This window comes from Aethalodelphis obliquidens, unplaced genomic scaffold (assembly GCF_003676395.1).
Source record: "Aethalodelphis obliquidens isolate GAN/ISIS:26980383/991018 unplaced genomic scaffold, ASM367639v1 scaffold17, whole genome shotgun sequence".
Taxonomy (NCBI): Eukaryota; Metazoa; Chordata; class Mammalia; order Artiodactyla; family Delphinidae; genus Aethalodelphis; species Aethalodelphis obliquidens.
The window spans coordinates 29,621,742-29,644,895 of NW_020837961.1; the positions used below are offsets into that span (position 1 = coordinate 29,621,742).

General features: G+C 43.1%; 1 protein-coding gene across 9 annotated transcripts in view; it reads right to left on the reverse strand.

Annotated features, from left to right (window-relative positions):
* SH3D19 (SH3 domain containing 19) overlaps positions 1-22,910 on the reverse strand; it is a 179,832-nt gene extending 156,922 nt beyond the window's left edge. For 3 of the 9 annotated variants that reach the window (XM_027117158.1, XM_027117156.1, XM_027117155.1), the window contains exon 1: positions 22,492-22,866. In XM_027117158.1, the coding sequence (XP_026972959.1) occupies positions 22,492-22,603 (112 nt within the window). In that variant the 5' untranslated portion in view covers positions 22,604-22,866. Of the gene's footprint in view, positions 1-22,491 lie in introns of all 9 variants that reach the window. The other 6 variants (XM_027117163.1, XM_027117164.1, XR_003435026.1 and 3 more) reach the window with 5 other exon arrangements.
* Between the last annotated feature and the right edge of the window lie 244 nt (positions 22,911-23,154).

Sequence of the window (23,154 nt, forward strand, 5' to 3'; positions counted from 1 at the left end):
TGCTATTTCCCCTTCCCTGCTGTCTTTGCGTAGTTAAGTCTTACTGATCTCAGTTCATTCTTCACTTCCTCAAGGAAGCTGTTCCCAGCTCTCCTGAACAAAGAACAAATCCCCCCAATATACAGTCTTGCACTATGGTGTCCTCCTTGATAGGACTCAACACAGGCGTAATTTAACATTCATTTGTGTAACTGTCTAATTAATGTATGTCTGTCTTACCAAAATGCAATGAGGTCCATGAGAGGAAGAATTTTTGCTTTTGCCAACCACTATATTCCAGTCTCAATAAGTATTTGTTGAATGAGTGAATGAATGAATGAGAAATAAACACACAATCTCTTTGTCTCCCCAACTAAGGACGTTTTGTTTACTGAGGTAGCCCAGAACCTGGCACAATGTCTTACACAAAGTAGGTTTTCAAATACAGGTTAAATAAAAGGATGAAGGAAAGAATGTTTTGGCCCCATTCTCTTTCTTACCTCTCTCCACCTATAAGGCACAAAGGAACAAAGAGTACCCAAAGCAGGTAAACTGAAATCTTTCTCAGGGACAGTAATTCAAGCTAAGCAAGCTCTGGAATGATACAAAGCAAAGCAAGATGGCAGCTGAGAGAAAAGAAAAAGAGAAAGGAGGGGCAAGAAAGGAAAATGGAGGAGAAAGGACAGACTAAAACCAAGAACTGGAGAAGAGTAGGAAGAGAAAACACACAAATGTATGAGTCAGAATGACATGGCAAGGGGCCATAAAGAAGGTCCAGAAAGCCAAAACACTGCTTCCTATCATTCCTCCAGACCCTTAGGAAGCAATTGTTCCACAGTATGGGAACCTGACAAAATTTTCTCCTGAACCAAGAGTTGAAATGTAACCTTTTGGAGAAACCAGGCCATTCAAGTGGGAAGAAAGGGATAACGATAGAAGAAGACCACATGACCTCACTGACCTGACCACTACTGGCTGGACTTACTAGGGACGACCACCTGACTTGAGAGCTGCCTAGGGCTTCCCTGGTGGTGCAGTGGTTGAGAGTCCGCCTGCCGACGCAGGGGACACGGGTTCGTGCCCCGGTCCGGGGGGATCCCACATGCTGCGGAGCGGCTGGGCCCGTGAGCCATGGCCGCTGAGCCTGCACGTCCAGAGCCTGTGCTCCACAACGGGAGAGACCACAACAGTGAGAGGCCTGCATACCGCAAAAAAAAAAAAAAAAAAAAAAAAAGAGCTGCCTAGCAGGTAGGGGGCAGGTTGGCCTAGCATCTTACCCAACAGATGCACTAAATACTGGACAATCCAACAGACCTCTTCTCATGTGAAGTCTGAAAATGGGCCTATAGTATGTCAGTGTGCAATCAACAATATTAAGTGCCCACCATGTTCCAGGTATGTTCTAGGTACTGAGGATACCGCAACATATACAGTGCACCAAGCCTGCCTTCAAGGAGTTTACATTCCAGTGGGGGAGAGAGACAATAACCAAATGCAAAATACAGTCCTCCCTCAGTAGCCACTGGGGTTTGTTCCAGTACCTCCAGGGGTACCAAAATCTGCAGATGCTCAAGTTCCTTATATAAAATGGCACAGTAAGCTGATCCTCCAAATCTGTGGGTTCCACGTTCGTGGATTCAACCAATCCCACAGATGCAAAACTCTGGTTATGGAGTGTCAACTGTAAATGTTTATTATGATGCCAAGTACAAGAAAGTCTGATAAAGGAAGATAACACAGAAGCAGCAGATAAGGTATCAGGGTGTGGGACTCCACTTTAGGTCAGGTGGTCAAGAAAGTTTCTCTAAGGAGCTGACATTTACAGAGGCCCGCATGAAGGAGGGAAGCAAAACAAATACCTGAGAAAGAAACTTCCAGGTAGACAGAACAGCAAGTACAAAGGTCCTGAGGTGGGAGGATGAGTTAGCACACGGCTGTGTGTGTGTGAGCTCGAACAGAGGTCACTGCTGAGCGGAGGCCGGGGGACAGGGCTGGCAACTGGGAGCAGAGGGGGAGCAGCGCCCTAGGAGCCGCAGTAAGGGCTCTGAATCACATTCTCAGTGGAATGGGAAGGTATTGAGGGCTGAGAGCAGGGGAATGATCAAATAGAAGAACAGAAGATCCCACACCACTGCTCATGGGAGTTTGCAGAGGCTGTGAGGGAGCTAGGATGGTACACAGGGTAGCTGGATGGCAGCAGAATTAGACAAGAAGCAGAGAGAAAGACAATCAACCCCAGTGAGCTAACAAGCAAAACACCAGAGGACTACGGCACCTGAACATCAGTGAGGAAGGCTCGATTCCAGGAGGCTGTGGGCTGTTTCTTGTTTTCCCTGTCCCCTACCTGCACCACCCTTATAATAAGGCCCCGTGAGCCAAGGTGGCACAAGCCCAAGTTTTTTACCATCTACTTTATAATTCATCACTAAGACACCTACCTTACTTCCTACTTGTTTTTTCCCTTCTTACCCAGAGCAATATTTTTCTCATTCCTTCCTCCCATTTCCACCTCAAGGCCTTATTTAATCTGTCCTCTATAACTGGAATGCCCTTCTCTTGTATACCTCAACCCAATCAATCTGTTGATTATTAAAGGAGGCAGTAAATATCTGAAAAACACACTGAAAGGACCCTAGGAAATGGTTTTAAAAACTAACAGGGAATGGGTTAAGTATACGGTATGTGAATTATATCTCAATAAAGTATTTTTTTTAAAAATGAGCAGGGAAGTTTTTTTCCTGCTTATACAAAAAACAACTAGTCTACGGTGTATTTAGGGCTTTCTAAAGATCTTCTAAATAATTCTTGTGATTGTATTTCAAGAAAAGGCTCAAAATAACTACATACATTTTCTGTTTCCATTGCTAAAACACAAAATATAAAGCTTAACCCAATATATGAGTACAGCAACTGGTAACACATTACTGGAGGACCAAAAAATCAATAAACATTTGTATTCACAAAACTAAAATGTCACACTTACTGGTAACGAATTTAGTCCATACCACTACTGACCAAATGAGGAGAAAATTAATAGGGACAACTTTACATCTTATTTTGGAGGTGGGCTCAATAGCCTTTCTGCCTTAAAAATCTATTTTACTTTGCAGAATACTTTATTCCTTGGAATATCTGCTTTAATATGCTCCAATTTTCATTTTCTTGTCTTGAGGAATTTTAATTAAGGTTGGATTTGCTAAGGTCACATTTAACAAATAAAGCTATACACTAAGGCTGCTGAAATCCAACCAGAATTTTTTTTCCCCCAAAAGTGAGGAAATACAGTTACTTCCAGGTCTTCTATTCATATAACAAATAGACTATTTCAAGTAATCGCCCATTTTTTTCTTTATTTCATTAAATTGTAAAGTCACCCCCAACATGTAGCAATATTACAGAAAAAGGATTCAGAATAATAAAATGTGGACACTTTATTTTTATACTATTTCAACAATGGGTATTTTACCTTTTCAGATGCTTGGCTTCATCCTGAAGCTATAATATTCCCTACACCAAATTTGACTACGTACAGTTTATTTACATACTAGAAATCAGTTGCCTGAGAATTCTGTTAAACATGTTCCTTCTTCAGGAAGGAAGGGAAGGGAAGGAGTCAAAATAACCAGAGATTAATTTTATTCCCTACAATCAATAATTGAGAGGAAATGTTCACCGTCATAAGAATAAAAGAAGACTGAAATCTTTAATGGGAAATTACTATTATTATTTTTTTTTTTGCAGTACACGGGCCTCTCACTGCTGCGGTCTCTCCCATTGCGGAGCACAGGCTCCGGACGCGCAGGCTCAGCGGCCATGGCTCACAGGCCCAGCCGCTCCATGGCATGTGGGATCTTCCCGGACCGGGGCACGAACTCACGTCCCCTGCATCGGCAGGCAGACTCTCAACCACTGCACCACCAGGGAAGCCTTTTAATGGGAAATTCTAATTGCTTTCCAGGATAATTATCCTCAACCAATCCAAATTCTCTCCACAGTGTCTTCTACCATGTAAGTCTTCACTTCCCATCTCCGTGTGGTTGGAATAAAGTGACTGAAGTCTAGTCCCGTGGCTCTTTGTGCCACTCTTACGACACCTAGCCCACACTGCCCTGTACCATAATTAACTTTGATAATTAACACCCAGGAGTAAAAAGAATAGGATGGGATGAGGCCCTAAGCTCCAAAATGCTAAAGGCATCCTGATTTTAGTGGAAATTAGAAGAGGACAGATTCTAGACACAGTTGGGTAGGACTGTGATAACATTTTGATTGGATTCAGATGTGACTCGATGGATTGGATGTGGGTGATGGGAGTGAGGGTGGTAATTGGAATAGGAGGATGGGAAAGATAAAGATTTGAAAAGAGAAATCAAGAATGACTGCTAGGCGGTCACAAAGCACCGAGCCGATCTCCCTGTGCTATGCCCATCTCCCTGTGCTATACCACTGCTTCCCACTAGCTATCTATTTTACGTATGGTAGTGTATATAGGGGTGGGATAGGGAGGGTGGGAGGGAGGGAGACGCAAGAGGGAAGAGATATGGGAACATATGTATATGTATAACTGATTCACTTTGTTATAAAGCAGAAACTAACACACCATTGTAAAGCAATCTTTAACTCCAATAAAGATGAAAAAAAAAAAAGAATGACTGCTAGGTTAGTGGCCTGAGAACAGCCATACTATTAAATAAAATGAGGAGGGCTGGAGGAGGAACAGTTTTCTGGGCTATCAAATGCAGTGACAGGCTGAATAATGGCCCCCAAGGATGTCCCTGTCTAATCCCCAAACCTGTAAATATGTTACATTACCTGGTAAAAGCAACTCTGCACATATGATTAAGTATGTTGAGATCTGGAGATTATCCTGGATTATCCGGGTGGGCCCAATGTAATCCCAAATCTTTTTAAAGAGGAATGCAGGAGAGTCAGAGTCAGAGGTGTTTATGAGACTATGCAGAAGAATGGAAGCAGAAGGAAGAGAGGAACAAAGATGCTATGCTGCTGGCTTTGAGGATGGAGCAAGGGGCCACAAGCCAAGGAGTGCAGCTGGCCTACAGAAATTTTAAAAAGGCAAACATGATTCTCCCTTAGGCCTGGAGATAAAACGCAGCCCTACCAACACCTTGATTTTAGCCCAGTGAAACTGATTCCAGACTGCTGACCTCCAGAACTGTAGGACAATTTGTAGCAATTTGTTACAGCAGCAATGGGAAACATACATACATGTTAGATTTGAGATGTCTATTAGATATACAAGTAGAGATGCTGAGGAGGCAGTCTGGAGCTCAGAGAGGGCAGGACCAGAGGAAAAAAAATTAGAAGAATCTGTTTGAATTATGGACCCTCTTTCCCACATTACTCTAACCCTGCATCCCAAAAAAGCACTCATGCACAAACACAACATTTTTTTCATGAAATTTCAAGATGGTCAAGAACCTCTATACTCATGGAACCTCTAGAATAGTGTAAAATAATCACAAAGCAGCCTGTTCTAACTCTGATGATTGTTCCCTCCCTAAGGAGGAGGAAACCAAGTAACTCTTCATTTAAAAAAAAAAAAATCTTTTTAAAAAAATTCTTTTTCCTAATTCTGCTTATTAAAAAAAAACCCACAATGTTACAGAAATATTTAACACAGGAAGTTCAAATCCCCATGTACCCAGTGTTCATCACTATCACCCTTTACATGTTTTCCTCTTGCTTAAAGATGTGGCCAACACACCTCTGACTCCTTTTTAAATGTTTATACAGATATACAGGTTTTTTTAACCTTGCTTTTTTCTTTGATTAAGCTTGCTTTTTAAAATTAGCTTATGATAACAGAAAGCTGGTTACAACAATTGCAAAGCTTCAGAGTTGAGACTTTTGATTCCTTCTATTAAAAATTCCACATAGGGCTTCCCTAGTGGCGCAGTGGATGAGAGTCCACCTGCTGATGCAGGGGACACGGGTTCGTGCCCTGGTCCGGGAAGATCCCACATGCCGCGGAGCGGCTGGGCCCATGAGCCATGGCCGCTGGGCTTGCGCCTCCAGAGCCTGTGCTCCGCAACGGGAGAGGCCACAACAGTGAGAGGCCCGCGTACCGCAAAAACAAAAAACAAAAAAAAAAATTCCACACAACTAGGCTAGATAAAAAGAAGGATAGCAGTTGGTTGATCAAAGAAATTTTGTGTCAATGAATTTTAAATAATGAAAACATTTTTGCCTGAAAAATTAAAATCACTAGAGCATCTTCAAAGGCAAGTATTTGGATTTCTACTATCCCCCTATGAGTTCAATGAAGCTATTTTTATTTCTGAAACAGAGAGCTAACATGAAAGACCTAGAGGAGATGGTATTTTTAAAAAATGCATTTGCTTCACATTCTTTTTGTCTGAAGTTGCTGAGTTGGTATCATAAGGAAAAATATGTTAGCTCACTTAAAGAGGGCCAATAAATGACTAGTTCCAAAATGGGCACATTTTCAACTTCTAAAAACAGGTCACAAAGAAAGTAAAACAAAACTGTGTCAACCCGCCTTTCTCTGGAGCCGATCTGGCTTATCCAAGCCCTTCCAAGAAGGAGCAATCCACTGAGCATCAGGACAGGAGCATCCTCAATACTGCACACAGTCAGCTTTGCACAATGCTTTTTATCAAGTGTTTGAATCTCTACGTCTGCCAAACTATGTGAGTTCATAAAATATGCTCTAGAAAAATCTTTCTAGGAGAAAGATTATATTTTTCCAGCCATGAATGTAAGCTAAGTATAAGAGGACAGACCTGGGAATTCCCAGAAAAAAAAAAAAAAAGGAAAAAAAGGTTCAAGGCCATGCTAAGAAATTTGAGCTTTAAGGGGAAGATTAAATAAGACATTGAAAGGTTTTAATACAGAATAACATGATCAGTTTGCATTTTAGAAAAATCACTTCAGTGGTTGTGTAGAGAATGGATTACAGACAAGCAAGTCAGGAGGTAGAAAGGCTAGTTAGTTACAAGGCTGTTGTGCATGGTGAGAGATGCCTGGACAAGGATGGTAGCAATGAGGATGGAGGGAAGGGGACTTAGTCAAGGGCTACCTACGGGATGTATTCAATAGACTCTGGTAACTGACTGGTTAGATATAAGTAATCATGGGGAGGGAGGAAGTTAAGAACTTCACCCAGGTTTCTGGCTGGGGCAACTTGAGTTGTGTCATTATATGGAACCCTGGAGAAGACAGCTTAGGGGTGAGAATTATAAGTTAAAGACATCAGGAGTCTATAAAAGAGAAATCCAAACAGATATTACATTCTTACAATGAGCATTTATTAAATATGCACATTGAGAGATTTAGAATATATTCCAAAAGGTCAACGGGCCAATTTCTAGTTACTTGTTAATTGCAGAGAGTTCATGAAAAATATAACACACAAAGAATTCTGAAACCAAGTTTTTGCCATTAGTTTCAGTCTGCTCACACCAGGGAACCCTTAAGGAGGCTGTGGTAGATGACGTTATTCTCAGTGTTCCACAGCTCTCCCTGCAGAAGGATGAGCCAGCCACCCACTCAAGGTACCAGGTGACTTGCAGGGTGTCCTACAGAAGGATTATCCTTCCCTGTACCACTAACACCCAGCTAGCTAAAGAAATGTGCGTAGAAGTAATATATGCCACTTCTGAGCAGAAGTTTTAAAAGCCGGCACATCGTTTGTCCATGGCTCCTTTTCCCAGTTAGGAACTGCTCCTCCAGCCAGGATCCCAGAATGAAGAAGACAAGTGAGGCTGAGCTGTAGCTCACCTCTGAATATACCTGTCATAAGATACTGAGCTTTAGAGGTTGTTTGTAACCACAGCATTAACAAAATATGACAGACGTATGATGGATACAGGTGTTTAACAAATAACAATGTATGATTTGTATTTCCCCTCCTCCAGCTGAAATTTTCTGGTGATCTGCTAAGAAGCAATCTGATGGGAAAAAAGAAATAGTTGGCCCAAGTATCCCAAAACGGAAACAGAGAACTTTTAACCTGAAAGAAAAGCTGATAGTCTGGAGTCGGCAAACTTCTTCCGTTAAGGGATAAACAGTAAATATTTTAGGCTCACAAGCCATACAGACTCTGTTGCAACTACTCAACTCTGCAGATACGGCACAAAAGCAGCCATAGACAATATATAAAAGAATGAGCGTGGCTGTGTTCCAATAAAACTTTATTTACAGAAACAGGCAGTGAGCCAGATTTGGTCCACAGGGCTATGGTTTCCAGATCCCTGGTCTAAATCCTTCATATTGTCAATGAGGAATCTAAGACCTAGAGAGATTAAATCAAGGACATACAGCTGGCTGGTGGCAAGCTGAGCATTACAATGCAGGTCTCCTCAATCTATTGCTTTAGAACAGGTTCTGTTGCGTCACAACGTGGAGATGAAATACACAGCAAAAAATAAGGCGGAGAACGCTAAGGGTAGGTTTTGATTATGTTAAACAGCTTTCAACTGTGTGGTTATAGATGAGGATTTGCTTTTCAAGTGATTATGGCTTTCATAAAAACAAGTGAATGTCATAAGATGGAATAGGTGAACGAATGATAAATTAGCCAGTGTCTGAAAAATGATCTTCAGAGGAAACGCAATTATATACTTCCTTCCTACTGTCATTTTCTCCAATACTTATCAATCATTTCTTTTATCAACAGGACAGCATTTGCTATGGTCATTGCAGTAACTCATCTTAAGGCAAAACAGGTTTAAAAACATACCACAAAATGAGCAACAAATACACTAGACCAGAAGGCAATTATTTCACATGGTATTTTTCATTTATTTTCCTTTCTTTTAATTTCCAAAATAATAGTCATTGGAGGAAACTGAATACAGAAGTATATAAAGTTAAACACTCCACACCCTCGTCAATTCCACTCCCCAGTGTTAACCCATGACTGATTTATATCAGGAGAGTGCAATAAAGCTACCTTCTCTAAGTCATTCTTTCAGAAACAAAGAGGAATATAGGTTTCCTGACCAAGATATCCCTTGAAAATCATGTTTTAAAAAGCAACAGACAGGTTAGGTGTGGTCTGTGGCCTGGAATTGAGAAAAGCAAGCTGCCTATGCAGGGTTTAAATGGAGGGTCTTGACCCCAGCACTGTCACCAGATGAGTGAGGCTCCTCAAATACCTTTATGATGCTACTGTGGGATGTGCAAACACTTCAAAAATGAGTAAGACTATCCATACTTTCTCATTTGGTATTTTACTGGGAAAACTTGGGCCAATTTGCTCATAAAAAGACCAACAATCTTAATCAGTTTTTCTTTTAATCCATACTTTAGGGACATCAGTGACAGAGTAAAGAACTCCAAAAGTCTGTCCTCCATAAAAGCAATTTAAAACTGGCAGAATCAACCCTTTTTGAACACTGAAAACTAACCAAAAGCTTTCAGCAACCACCTGATGCACTTAAGCACAGTGAAACACTTAATCAAGGAAAACTAGCTGGGTTTTGGTTGCAGTAGCAAGTTTTGTGGCATTTTAACTTACCCTGGTCCCATCCCCCATTCTCCAGCTCAGTGGAAGCCTTGAAAATAATAGCCTGCCCTTGAAAATAATAGCCTACACTCTTGGTACCAGTACCAGTACCAGAGGGAGCAGAAAAGACCTCATTCACAAAGAACTATAATAATTTGCTTTGATTTGTCCGGTGGAACCCTGGAAGACCAGCACAAAAGACTTGCCTTTATCTTGCCCAACTCAAAACTCTCCAAGTGCTAAAAAGTGGCTAGCTCGAGAAAGCTTACTGAAATCATTTACAGGCAAATAAATATATTTGTTGCTGCTGCATGAGGCAATGGATAATAGTTGGGGCAAACAACAGACTAATCAAAGAAGTTGGGGGGAAAGGCTGAAGGATGAGATGCTTTGGGAAATAAGGGCTTTGAAAAGGTCCCACATATTCCTAGGAATCTAGAAGTCCATGTGCATTCCCAGGGTGAGTACATGCTCAGAAAGAATCTGAGGGGGCCCTAACCTCAGCTCTGGCTGAACTACAGGCTCTGCACAAGCAGAAAGTGAAGGCTAAGGTTAGCTGTACACTGCTTGGCTGAGAGTTGAAGGTGTGCTGTGATACACACACAGAGCCCCCTGCAAAGACTGGGAGATTTTTTTTTGGTTCTAGGCATTCATTTAAGGAAAACTCTGTCCAATCACTAGCTGACCACTAAGCTAATGAAACTGAGACTTCAGTGCCTCACATCACACAAAAATTACACACTCTGCAAAATTAGTTCAGAAAAATCACTAGACAAGCCACAACAATCATAATAGGCAGCAATAACAAACCCTGGGGAGGGAGAAGAATCTGATTCCAGAGTTGCTACCCAATTTTCAACAAAAAATTATGAGGCACACAAAGAAACAAGAAAGTAATGGCCCATGCACAGAAAAAGAAAAAAAAAGCAATCAATATAAACAGTTCCTGTGGAAGCCCAGACATTGGACTTACTAGACAAAGACTTTAAATCAGCTATTTCCAATATATTCAAAGAGCTAAAGACACTGTTAACAGAATGAAAAAATAAACTGCAGACTAGGAGAAATATTTTCATATCTCATATCCAACAAAAAATTTGAATGCAAAATATATAAAGAACTCTTTAAAATTCCATAATATGAAAACAAACAACCCAATTTTAAAATGTGCAAAGATTTGAACATTCTTCACCAAAGATGACATAATGGATGGCAATTAACCATGTGAAAAGATGCTCAACATCATTATCCATTAAGGAGACACACATTAAAGCCACAACAAAGTATCACTACACAACTATCGGAAAGGCTAAAACAAAAACAAAAGCAAACGAGAAAAACCTGATAATACCAAGTGCTGATGAGGGTGTGGAGCAACTGGAACTCTCATTCATTGCTCATAATAATGCAAAATGGTTTAGCACCACTCTGGAAAACAGTCTGGCATTTTCTTGTAAAGTTAAGCATACACTTACATATTACCCATTAAACCAACATCTAGGTACTTAAACCAAAGAAATAAAAACTTGTGTTTATGCAAAAACCTGTATGTTTACAGCAGCTTATTCATAAATACCAAAAACTGAAAATCACCTAAATATCCTTTGTCAGGTAAATGGATAAACAAACTGTGGTGCATTAATACAATGGAATACTACTCAGCAGCAAAAGGGAACAAACTACTGACACAGTTAACAACATGAATGAATCTCCACAACAATGTGCTGGGTGAAATGATTCCATTGATATCATATTCTGGAAAAGGCAAAACTACAGAGACATAGAACAGATCAGGGGTTAAATGGTATAGAGAAGATATGACTGCAAGGGGCAGCACAGGAATTTCGAGGTGATGAAACTTCCGTATTCTGACTATGGGGATGGTTACAAGAATCTGTACGTGTATCACAGCTCACAGAACTACGTACCCAAAAGAAGTCACTTTTACTGTATGTAAATTTAAAAATTAAAGGAGAAAAAAGACTGCAGGGCTTCAAATCCCAGCTCTATTTCTCTTTGCCTCATTGTTCTTATTAAAAACAACCTGACTTTCTGTGTTGTTAAAGGATTACGTGAGTTCCTGGCATACGCTAAGCACTAAATTGGTGAGTGATCAATAAAATGTTTTGTTCAGACATGCTAAAAAGTTGGTACTTTTAAAAACCCCACTGCAAGAGGAAGAAATCTAGTTTTTAATTAAAAGAGCAAAGAATTGAAGAATATTGGGATTAAAACCCCTAATTCTTCATCACCTTCACTAAACATTCATTGGAAACCTATGAGGTGATCAGTATCAAATTACGTTCTTCAAGGTTTACAGAATCCTTGAGCTCAAGGAGCTACTGAAAGGCTTGTTCCCAGAGCTACGTTGGTATTGGCCGTGATATTTCACATGAAGAGCAAACGCGCTCCAATCAAGGCTTAGTACTCAATGGTGAGTATCACTGCCTCTCTCCTGGGAAGGTGCCAACTTCAAGCTCCTTTTCCCGAGTCGGGGCAGGTCAGCATCCTTGGATTTGGCGCTCGCTGTGCTGCCCTACATCCCATCCATCATCAGCCGGGTCCATCCTTCCTCGAAAACATCCTTAACATCCACCCTCCGCCCATTCCCCACAGACAGGGGGTTTGGAGCTTTTTAAGAGGCAGCAGCTGCTGTAAGTAACGACGACTCCCATCTTCCCAGTGTCTCCCTCTTTACCTGAAAAGTAGCCTCCTTTCCTTGGCCAAACGTCCAAATCCACACTTGACCTTTCAGAGCCGATGCGACTGGGACCCAAGATGGCTGCGCCCTTGGATGGGGCGGGGCCACTCGCCTCCCAGAAGAGAAACCACCGCGGCTAAGGTTACCCTAGACGGAGGCCGTTAGGAAGGACTCCGAGCGCTGGACTTGACATCCATTTGCTATCCCTCAGCCCAAAGCCTGACGCCAGCCGTACTGATGCCGCCAAGTGGCAAACATCTAATGCTCATCACTGCTAAAAAGGCAACAAGAGGGCTTCCCTGGTGGCGCAGTGGTTGGGAGTCCGCCTGCCGATGCAGGGGACACGGGTTCGTGCCCTGGTCCGGAAAGATCTCACATGCCGCGGAGCAGCTGGGCCCGTGAGCCATGGCCGCTGAGCCTGCGCGTCCGGAGCCTGTGCTCTGCGACGGGAGAGGCCACAACAGTGAGAGGCCCGCGTACTGCAAAAAAAAAAAAAAAAAGGCAACAAGGAAAGATCTGGCGCGTCAGAGCATATTGCTTCGGTGAGCCACGAGCAGAGTAGAAATTCACTCTCCACAGTTGCCCGTGCATTCGGGTTAGAATAAAATGTAATCAAACGAACAATAAAGACAACATTACATCGTTTGAAAAATTCTATTCTATTTGACAGACATGTATTGAATATATGTGCCAGGCACCGTTCTGCGTTATGGGGCTGTAACAGTGAACAACATAAATCTTCCCTCGTGGAACTCCTTACTGAAAGAGTGTCCGCATGGAATCTGCCAATTTTACCTTCTCTCCATTCTAAGAAACCTCAGAACACCCCCCAGACCCAGAGTGCCATCTGACAGAATCAGCTGCAGGCGATGCTCAAATTCTCGTGTGGGACCACGAGAAGGGACCAGGGATGGGCCTGAAAAGTTGGCTACTATATACTTTGTCATTAGCCTCTGAGGTCAACCAGCATGAGACCCCTGCCCCAAAGGGGCACTCTGTGCAGGACCCTGACTGGCCAGCCTACTTAAGAGTCTGTTTCTTAGGGAGGCTGACTGTATGTAAGAGAAACAAGAGTCAATGATTCGGTAAGTTCAGAAGCCATGGAAGGAGACAGAAGTGAACTGAGTCACCAGAATGGTGGTGCTAGTAACATAAAGAATAACAGCCTTTGCAACTTACAAAGGAATGTTCTCTGGGGTAAATATTTGCTGTCAGTTTCCTAGAGCTACTCTTATTTCCAAATGACTTCCAAGGCTACTTCCTGTGTCTTCCAACTTACTGGAGTATCCTTATAAGCTGCCTCCCGTCAGCTGAGGTTAGCAGAACAGACCTCCGTTTCTTGCAATCTGAAAGAATGTTAACTATCACATACGTTGCTTTCCAGTTACTTCAATGATAGGTCCTTACATCATTCTTTATGTGGAGTCTTCTTAGGCTATGGATAACAGAGGGACTGAATAAAATCCATGTATAAAATGCATGGTGGATCCCATTTATTTATTCTGTTTGACTAAAAGGCATCACAACATAAATTACTTATGAAAATATTACGGTTCAAATTACAAGAAAGCACACTGAAACCACTCAACATCACATTTTTTAATAGGACACTAAGCCAGTGAGTCTCACCTCACATAGAACTCCCAAAATACAGTTCTCTAGATACTATTCCAAAAGTAATTAATCAGGAGAATCTGAGCGTGGGGTCATGAGTATAGGTCTTTTTTAAAACTCCTCACTTAATTCTGATGCCCAGCCAGCACTGAGAACCCTGGCACTGAGATAGAGGTAATTGAGTACCTTGTAACTCAAAGTGTGGTCCAGGGACCAGTAGCAGCAGCATCACCTGGAACTTGTTAGAAATGCAAAATCTCAGGCTCCACCCCAAACCTACTAAATCAAGATCTGCATCTTTACAAGATCCCCAGGTGATTTGTAGGCATATTAAAGTTTGAGAAGCACTGTTTAAAGGTCCCATTGCTACAGAAATGCGAGAAATACCACACCACGTTTTAAAGTTGAATGCCTCAAGAAGAAAGGAGAAACAGGAATAGAACAGCATAACAGATAAAATGTTTGTGATATTAGGCATTTCACATTATTAAGCATCTAATTAAGAGTAATATTCAAACACAAGTCTGCACCTTTTAAAACTCGAAATACCACGCCTTATTCCAAATGAATTTCACTTACAAACCACACCTTCCACTGGCAAGAGTTATACCTCAACGGAGTGACACAAATCTACCTTATAATCTCCAGACAGCTCATCTCCACTGAGCTAGTGTGTATTAAGGGGGGGTCCTTGTGAGGAAATAAAGAAACAAGGGTGGTGACAAAGCAAGAAAGGGTCATTTACATGGGTGGCCCCATGCTGAGGGAGGGGCCTTCCAGTTTTTTGTGAACACCTCTGTACTAGTTTCAAAGGACTCTTTGGAAATGGTGATAGTTATTCTCCACATGTGCAAACGTTTTCTTCTGTGCCTTGTTCTTGGCCGGCTCTCAGAAAAAGCATTTACCTTTCTTCCAGTATAGCGATTCCTTGATTAATGTATCTTCAGAAAACAACACTCCGGTACACTGAAGGCAGCCGTATCGGAAACAAACTCTGAATCCTACGCAGCAGCCCCGGCATGAGTTATACGCTCATCAGTGATGCCACTGAGAATCTGCTCGTATGCATATCAGAGCAGGACAAAATCACCTCCTGTCACAGCTTCTATTTATTTGTTCCCTGAGAGGTATTCAGACCTGGCACTCAGCAAAATGACAAAATCAGAAAACTGTTTTCAGATTCTATAGGTTTCCTTTGCAGTACCCTTAAACTTGTCCAAGTATGACCATGACCCTCTTCAAGAAATGTACATCACTCATGAGAACGTGACATTTAAAAGCGTGTTTCCCGGGCTGCCCTGGTGGCGCAGTGGTTGAGATTGCGCCTGTCGATGCAGGGGACACGGGTTTGGACCTTGGTCTGGGAAGATCCCACATGCCGTGGAGCGGCTGGGCCCGTGAGCCATGGCCGCTGAGCCTGTGCTCCACAACGGGAGAGGCCCATGTACGCAAAAAAAAAAAAAAAAAAAAAGCGTGTTTCCCATAGTAAACTTGTATATAGAGAATGAATAATTCCCATTCAAAAGATGCAAAAAGGGAGGGGCCTTTAAGTTATTTGTCCAAGGTCACATTATAATAAAGTACAAAATAGCAACAAGAACCTAGGTAACCTCATGTTAACAAAAATAGCCTGGTGGTAAGGAGAGAGAAATATGATCGAGTCAGAACTTTTATCAGTTAGGAATTGCATTCAGCTGCTAATTAAAAGACCTAAGAGAACACTGGCTTAAATAAGACAGAGTTTATTTTTTCTTAAATAAAGGAGGAACAGGCAATCAAAAGCTCATATGATGACTCTATTACCACTGGAAACTGAGATTCCATCCATTTTTCTGCTCCACCATTCTCAGCGCTTGGCTTCCATCCTCAAGATAACCTCATGACCCAGGATGGCTGCTGTGAGCCACACACCTTTGTTCCTGGTAGGGGGATGGAAGGTGATAAGGGCAAAAGGATATTCTGTGCAGTTGAGTCCCCTTTAAAGAATTTTTCTAGAAACCACACTCAACAACTTTTTCTTGCCTCTCATTAGTAGGCTGGGTGAAGCAGTTTCACAGGTGGGTACCTTGCCACAGTCAGCAATATAGTGTTCCACTGACCAAGGAAGACGAGAATAAATACTGGGTAGGAGTCTGCACAGAATCCTACTCCATAGCTTTCTAGCTACGTGACCTTGACTAGATTATTTACCCCCTCTGGGTAAACACCCCCTCCGGTTTCTCATCTGCAAAAATGAAGGAAATCATCCCACCTATCTCATAAGATCGGTATGAGGACTAAGTGAGGAAAATACATGGAAAACAATTAGAATGCCACCTGGGACCTAGCACACAATAAATATTGTCTCATTATTGTTTGATTATCCTAGTCCAGGGCTTTTCCAAATTCCTCTCATACTCGAACTTCCTCTCCATTTCCAAAATTGTACCTGCTGATACTCTAGTGTGAATGAGTCTTAGTCACAGGTCATCTCAAGTTGGATACTCATTTCATGCCTTCCTTTCTAATTATGAAAGGAAGCGCCAGACAGCAGCACACATGGGATATTCTGGACAGAACTGGGTGGAGGAATTGAGCTTACAGTCCCCAAAAGGCAGGGTCTAAACACAATCCCAAGGCAGATGTTTGGAGAACCTGAAGAAACTAAGGTGAGAGTAAAAAAGAATGATATCTCCTGTGCAGAAGAATTCTAAAAGATGTATGTAGATATTCTACCCCCAAGGAGGTGGAGCCTAACTCCTGATTCCCTAAGTGTGGGTTCTGCATAGTGACTTCCTTTACTTCCTACAGTATGGGGGGCGGGCGCGGGGAGTGGTAACCTTGGCCTAGAGAAACCTGAAAAACACTCCCTCAGCCAGGAGATCAGAGTCAACATCAACAGTTATAAATGATGTTATTATACCCTTAATATGTGGTTAAAATGGTACTTTACCTCCCAAACACCCAAAACTCCAGTCTAAACATGAGAAAAACATCACACAAATCCCCACAGAGTAACATGCTACAAAATATCTGGTCAGTACTCCTCAACACAGTCAAGGCCATCAAACACAAGAAAAACCTGAGAAACCATCAGAGCCAAGAGGCGCCCGAGGAGACACAACAGCTACATGTGATGTGGTGTCCTGGATGGGATCCTGCAGAGCAGGAAGACATTAGGTAAAAACTAAGGAGATGTGAGTAACAGGGAAATCTGGATGTGAGGTAGATGGGAACTCTCTGTACTATCTTAACAATTTTTCTGTAAATCTATAAAACTATTCTAAAACAACAAAGTTTATTTCAAAAAAGAAAATAAAACAGTGGTTTACTGCCTGTACACCCCTCCCCTGCCATGCACCCACCCCCACCCAAAGGCAAGCTTAGAGTCCCTAAAGGTGAGGCCTACAGCTGCTGAGAGGCAGGAGTGGATGTTGAACCTTCATACAAACGAGGGGGCCGGGCCTCCTTCCTCCCCACCTTAACGCTGCTCTTTGCTCTGAAGCTACTAGACATATATTTTCATCTTGTACTTCATGGATAATACTTTCATCATACCTATGTTCAGTATTATAAACTCCCCCAGAACACATCCCATGTTCTCCACTGATGAAGTGAAGTGCCCATCTTGAAAGGCAGGTCCCTGCGGCACAACTTAAGCTAACGTGACTGCCTTTTTCACAGTGAGGCGACATCTTGAGTGTGGCACCTTGGGCTTTTCCCTCATCACAAGGGGCCCGGAGAAACACCCGCTAGATCGGACCCTGCACACCGGCAGGCTTCTGTAAACCAAGTCAGAAGTTATTTTCCTCCTCATCCCCTAGAATCATAAAATGTAATGCTGGAAGCCTCATCCTTTCAATTCATAAGGCAAAAACTAAGGCCCAGAAAGATGCTGTAAATTGCTGGAGGCTAAAGCTAACTGAGAGAGACCCAAGCGTTCTCAGGATAAGACTCTAAGTACCATTAAATGTAAAGCTGAAACGATCTGAGGGAAAATAGTTGCCCCCAGAATGTAACATGCCAATGACCTTATAGAAGCACTGCATGAATAGTGGCAAAATTAAAAAAAGAAAAAAAAAATGAAGGGATGCACCCTGGTTAAAATATTTTTAACCCTGGTTAAAAATGAAGGGATGCACCCTGGTTAAAATATTCCCACTTTACAAATAAAGAATGGATGCACAGAGAGGTTAGGTAACTTGCACAAGGTCACACAGTAAGAGGTAAGCCAAGAAATGAACCAAGACTGCCTGGTTCTCTTATGCTAAACTCCACTTGCTAGTCACCATGGACTACTTTATACTCTTATTTATTTCTTTAAAGTATATTAGTCTTACCTTCCTTAATTCTATGACATGTTCTTTAAAAGCAGGGAGCCTATTTTATATAGTTCTTTGTATTCCTTGTATTTTCTACACCATTTTGCATACATTTTGCTGACAGGATAACTAGACAGGTCTTCTAAAAGAAGTTGGTGAGTGCAGGATTTTCAAACAACGTGTATATATATCCATAGTTTCTATGGGACTTAAAATAATTTCCTCAAAATCAATTAGACAACTTTGGAATTCTAATAACAAAAACTGTAAGATGGTGGCCCAGAAGAATTAATGCAGTTTGCAAAACTACACAACTTACTAGACAGAGCCACAAACTCTGGGCCATATGACCTAGCATGCTATGTGAATCAAATTAAGGAAACGACAGTTTGCGCTTCCCTGGTGGCGCAGTGGTTGGGAGTCCGCCTGCCGATGCAGGGCACGCGCGTTCATGCCTCATCCGGAAAGATGCCACACGCCGCGGAGCGGCTGGGCCCGTGAGCCATGGCCGCTGAGCCTGCGCGTCCAGAGCCTGTGCTCCGCAAGGGGAGAGGCCACAACAGTGAGAGGCCTGCGTACCGCAGGAAAAAAAAAAAAAAGAAAGAAACGACAGTTTATGACTTGAAACACCCAAAAGAGGTAACTGAGGTGCAGCTATACCTAGCTGTATTCTTTTAGATTAAGTCTTTTAACACTTCCGAGGCTGAATTTACTCGTCTTTAAAATGGAAATAATAAAAATGTACCCTCTTCCCTCTCAGGTCGTTGTAACAATCAAGTTCCATGAAGCTGTGAAAGCCCCTCCTAAGCAGAAAAGCACCAGATAAATGTAATAAAGTATGTTTAAAATATAACAAGCAACATGCAGATAGACACATGTGGAGCATTAAAAGCAATTGACTTGTATTTGCAGCCAGTGGGATAGCTTGGAAAAACATGGACGTTCACGTCAAAGAGACCCGGATTCAAGTCCGCATCTTGCCATTTACTAGCTGCGGGATCTTGAGCTAGTCACTTAAGTATTTTTGAGCTTCAATCTTTTTTTTTTTTAATTTATTTTAAAATATGTATTTATTTATTTTGGCCACACCAGGTCTTAGTTGTGGCATGTGGGATCTTCATGACGGCATGTTTAGTTGTGGCATGTGTAGCTGCGGCATGCAGGATCTTTTAGTTGCAGCATGCAGGCTTCTTAGTTGCAGCATACATGTGGGATCTAGTTCCCTGACCAGGGATCGAACCCAGGTCCCCTGCATTGGGAGCACCGAGTCGTACCCACTTCAACTATAAAATGGAGAAAATAATACCTCCCTCACAGGTGCTAGCATGTACGAAGCAACTGGTTCATAAAGAATACAAAGAACTTTATTCTGTGACCTCATACTGACAATATTAGTTATTTTACTCAAAACACACTGGAGAAGTTATATCTGTTCTTCTAGCATTTACCATAAACACATCAACATATATAGAGAGAGTACATTTATTTAGTATTTACTAAACCCTATTAAGTGCCTACCACTCTTCCAGGTGATTAAGGGAGGACCTAGAATTTTGTATTCCCTGCCCTTCGGAGAAACAATATAAAAATGCTGTAGGTCAGTCAGAGGTTCTCAGACCCATTTGAGAGTCTGAAGAAAGCTATGGCACCTCTCCACAAAGAAAGTTAACAAAACTTTAGGAGACAATACAGAAGATATAGGAGAATATCTTCATGACCTTGGGGTAGGGAAAGCATTCTTAACCAAGGGGGACAGTGAGGGGAGGAGGGACACTAACTACAAAGAAAAAGATTCACAAATACACCTACGTTAAAATTACAAATGTCCACATCAAAAGAAACCACAAACAAACATTTTTTAAATAAACCACAGAGTGGAAGCAGATTTTGGAACACATGCAACCAACAGAAGTTGAGATTCCTGAGCAAGTAAAGAACGCCAACAAATCAATAAAAAATAAGCAAAAAGTGTGATATGAGAATACAAAGAAAAGAAGTTACAGCTGCATGCAACAATAGGGATAAATCTTACAAACTTAATATGGAGTGAAAAAAGAATGACTAAAGAATAATTACAGGATGATTGCACTCATAAGAAGTTGTAAAATAAGCAAAACTAAATAATATTGTATAGGGATGCACAGATAAAACTGTACAGGTAAAACTGCACAGAAAAGCAAGGGAATAAAAGTAGTTCCCTCAAGGGGAAGGAAGAAGCCATGACTGGGAGAGAGTAGAGTTTGCTTCGGAGAAATGATAATATTCTATTTCTCAACTTGGGCACAGGTTACAAGAGTTTTACTTTATGATTTACAGGTTTTATACGTTCTCCTGAACGTACATTACAAAGTAAAAAAACACATTTCCACAACCACACCTAAATTTAGCATGGAGAGAAGAAGTTCACAGACTCCCTCAAGTCCATAAACCCTAATTTTATGGTGTCAACCTCTGTGAGATCAAAGAAAAATGGAAAATCTTTAGACTGTGAGGTGGTGGAGGGAGGAGGGAGTGGATGAGAACAGGAAAAAGTGAAAGATTAGAAAGATGTTAAAAAGAAGAAACATGAAGCCTCTGGGTCAGTTCCTACTTTCTCACTTGGAGAGAGAACATCCAGCACAAAACATAACTAACAAATGCCCAAGCTTGGTAAGGAATGCGATGGAGTCTGAAAAACACACGGGAACTAATGAGCAGAAAGAGGAGCACAGCTTGCAAAGAAATGTAAACTATTAAATAATGTGTCTCAAAAGAAAGAAGCCCGATAACAGCCAGTTTAACTCTCTGTCCACTCCATAATATCTCTGCCCCTCACCCCCTAACGGAGACAGGGTACACTAAATGGTTAGAAACTGCAAACACCAATTTCTGAGTGAAAAAGGACACTGTGTCACGTATCAGCAAAATATTATCATGGAACTTAGAAAAGCTTCTGGTAGCCTTGGGAAATTAAGGAACTGGGAAAAACAAGTTACAAAATGCCATTTCCACCAGCCTTGGAATAAATACACATATTGCAACTAAATGATAAAGATCTATCTGGATCATATCTAGTCTGACCTCGGGTACAGCTCTGCACAGTACCTAAGTGAAGCTTTTTGCTGAAGATAAGAGGAGTCCAAGGCATGTTCAGATCAGTAATTTAACAGAGGAACGTCTTTGTAAAGTTTTTTCATTGTATTCTTGCAAGAATTATTTACTCATATCCAGCAATTACCCATTATTTCATTAGGTCTGGGTTTATACTGAACAAAACTATCAGTTATCTTCAAGACAGCTGGCGTTCGTGTGGTTAGTCAAACGCCTCCTTTCGATGGAAAGAGTAACGGGCAAAAGGAAATATTTTTAAGGCTCCAAGATTGACTAATTTCTTCCCGTTGCACTCACACTCTTTCCTTTCATCCCATTTTCTACCCTCCAGTTGCTCCCCACAGACCCATCATCTTCTTTTAATTCTTCAACTTTCTCTTAGGTTAAGGCAGCCACATAGAAAAGCTGCTCCATGGCTGGGTGGAATGTTCACTATATTCCACTTTCTAAAGGGGCGTTAATGAATGTTCCCATCTGAACCTTTCTCACGGCCTTATCTCCCTTTTATTGTCACCTCCCTAGGTTTGTTCTTCCCTCTTGTTTTAGGATACCTGGCTTATCCAGTGGGAACCAAAGACCAAAGAATGTCCTCTCTATTCTGTTTAATTGAAAAGCTGCCCAGGAAAGAGGGAAGGGGTGTGGATCGACACTTATTTACTCTTCCACTTCTGCGCCAAACTATTGATCCGCGCCGCCTTTGCGCACCCCCAAAACACAAGTTACAGGCCCAGAAATGATCAGTCCAAGTGAATCGCCTTTTGGAAGGCTATATTCTGGACTGGGGGGTGGGGCTGGGGGGTCATCAAGTCACTCTAAAGCAAGTCCTATAGAAAGTAGGTGAACTCGGGCGGCTGGGGGCTGGGAGGACAGTCACAGGTCCTAAGTTCAAGAGGCACCGAAACCCGCCTGGACGATTAGCATGTGGTTCGACCCGGTTGCGACAGCGGAGGCAAACCTATCGGGAGGAGGCATTCTCCACTGGCCTCTGACTCATCCAGAGATAAATAACCACCCGGGCCACAAGTTCCAAGCCAGCAGCTCGTGGATTTAGTGTGCATGGAAAATTTGTAGTTTCGGCTCCAGGGTCACTAGCAGGTAGAGACAGGTTTGAATTTCCTCGGGCTCGGCCGCAAAGTTCGGATGGAGATAGAAAAGCCACTCTCCCTCCCGTTCGCCTCCTAGAGTTAAAGGTGCCAGTCCCCTCCCGGCGGGCGAGGGAACCGCCGGCGTCCGGGGCAGGACCTGCGCGGCCCCGGGACGCCCAGCCCTGGGTCCCCGGTGCCCCGGTCCCCCCTCACGCTGCCCGCGCCCCTCACCTGCGGCCGACTGGCCCGACAGCGCACGGCCCCGGGCGCGGCGCGGGCCCCCGAGCTCCCGGCGCTCGTGCAGCTCTTCGTCCTCGTCCTCCCGCCGCCGGCCTTCAGCCATCGACGAGCTGCGGGCCCCGCGCGCCGGCCGTCAGCTCCGGGCGTCCCGCGCCAGCAGCCTCCGGGCCTGGGAGGAGGCCCCAGCGGGGAGGAGGCGGAGGAGGCGGCAGCGGCGGCGGCGGAAGCGGCTACCTCCGCGGCTCCACCTGCAGCCCGCGGGGGAGCGGCCGGGCGCGGGCCGAGCAGGTTTCCCCGCCTCCTCGCGCGCCCCGGCGGCCTCCTTCTCACAGCTCTGCCTCTCCCACTGTCTTCCCCCTTCCTCTCTCCGTCAGCCCGCCCCGCAGAGCTGGAGCCGGGATCGGGCGGGGTCTGGCCGGGCCTCGCCTCCTCGGGGAGGGGTTACCGGCCGCCGAGGCTGCCCCAGAGCCGCACGCGCTGCAATCACCCGCTCCACCAAAATAAACATGTACAAAACAAATAAACCGGATAGGAAGGGGGGAAAGAGGAGGCGGCCTGGCCTCTTCCTGCCCTTTCACAGTATTCCGGTGTTAACAGGAAACCCATTTGCTTGACACTTAAACCAAAGGAGGAGGAACCTGCCGGTAGCCGGAC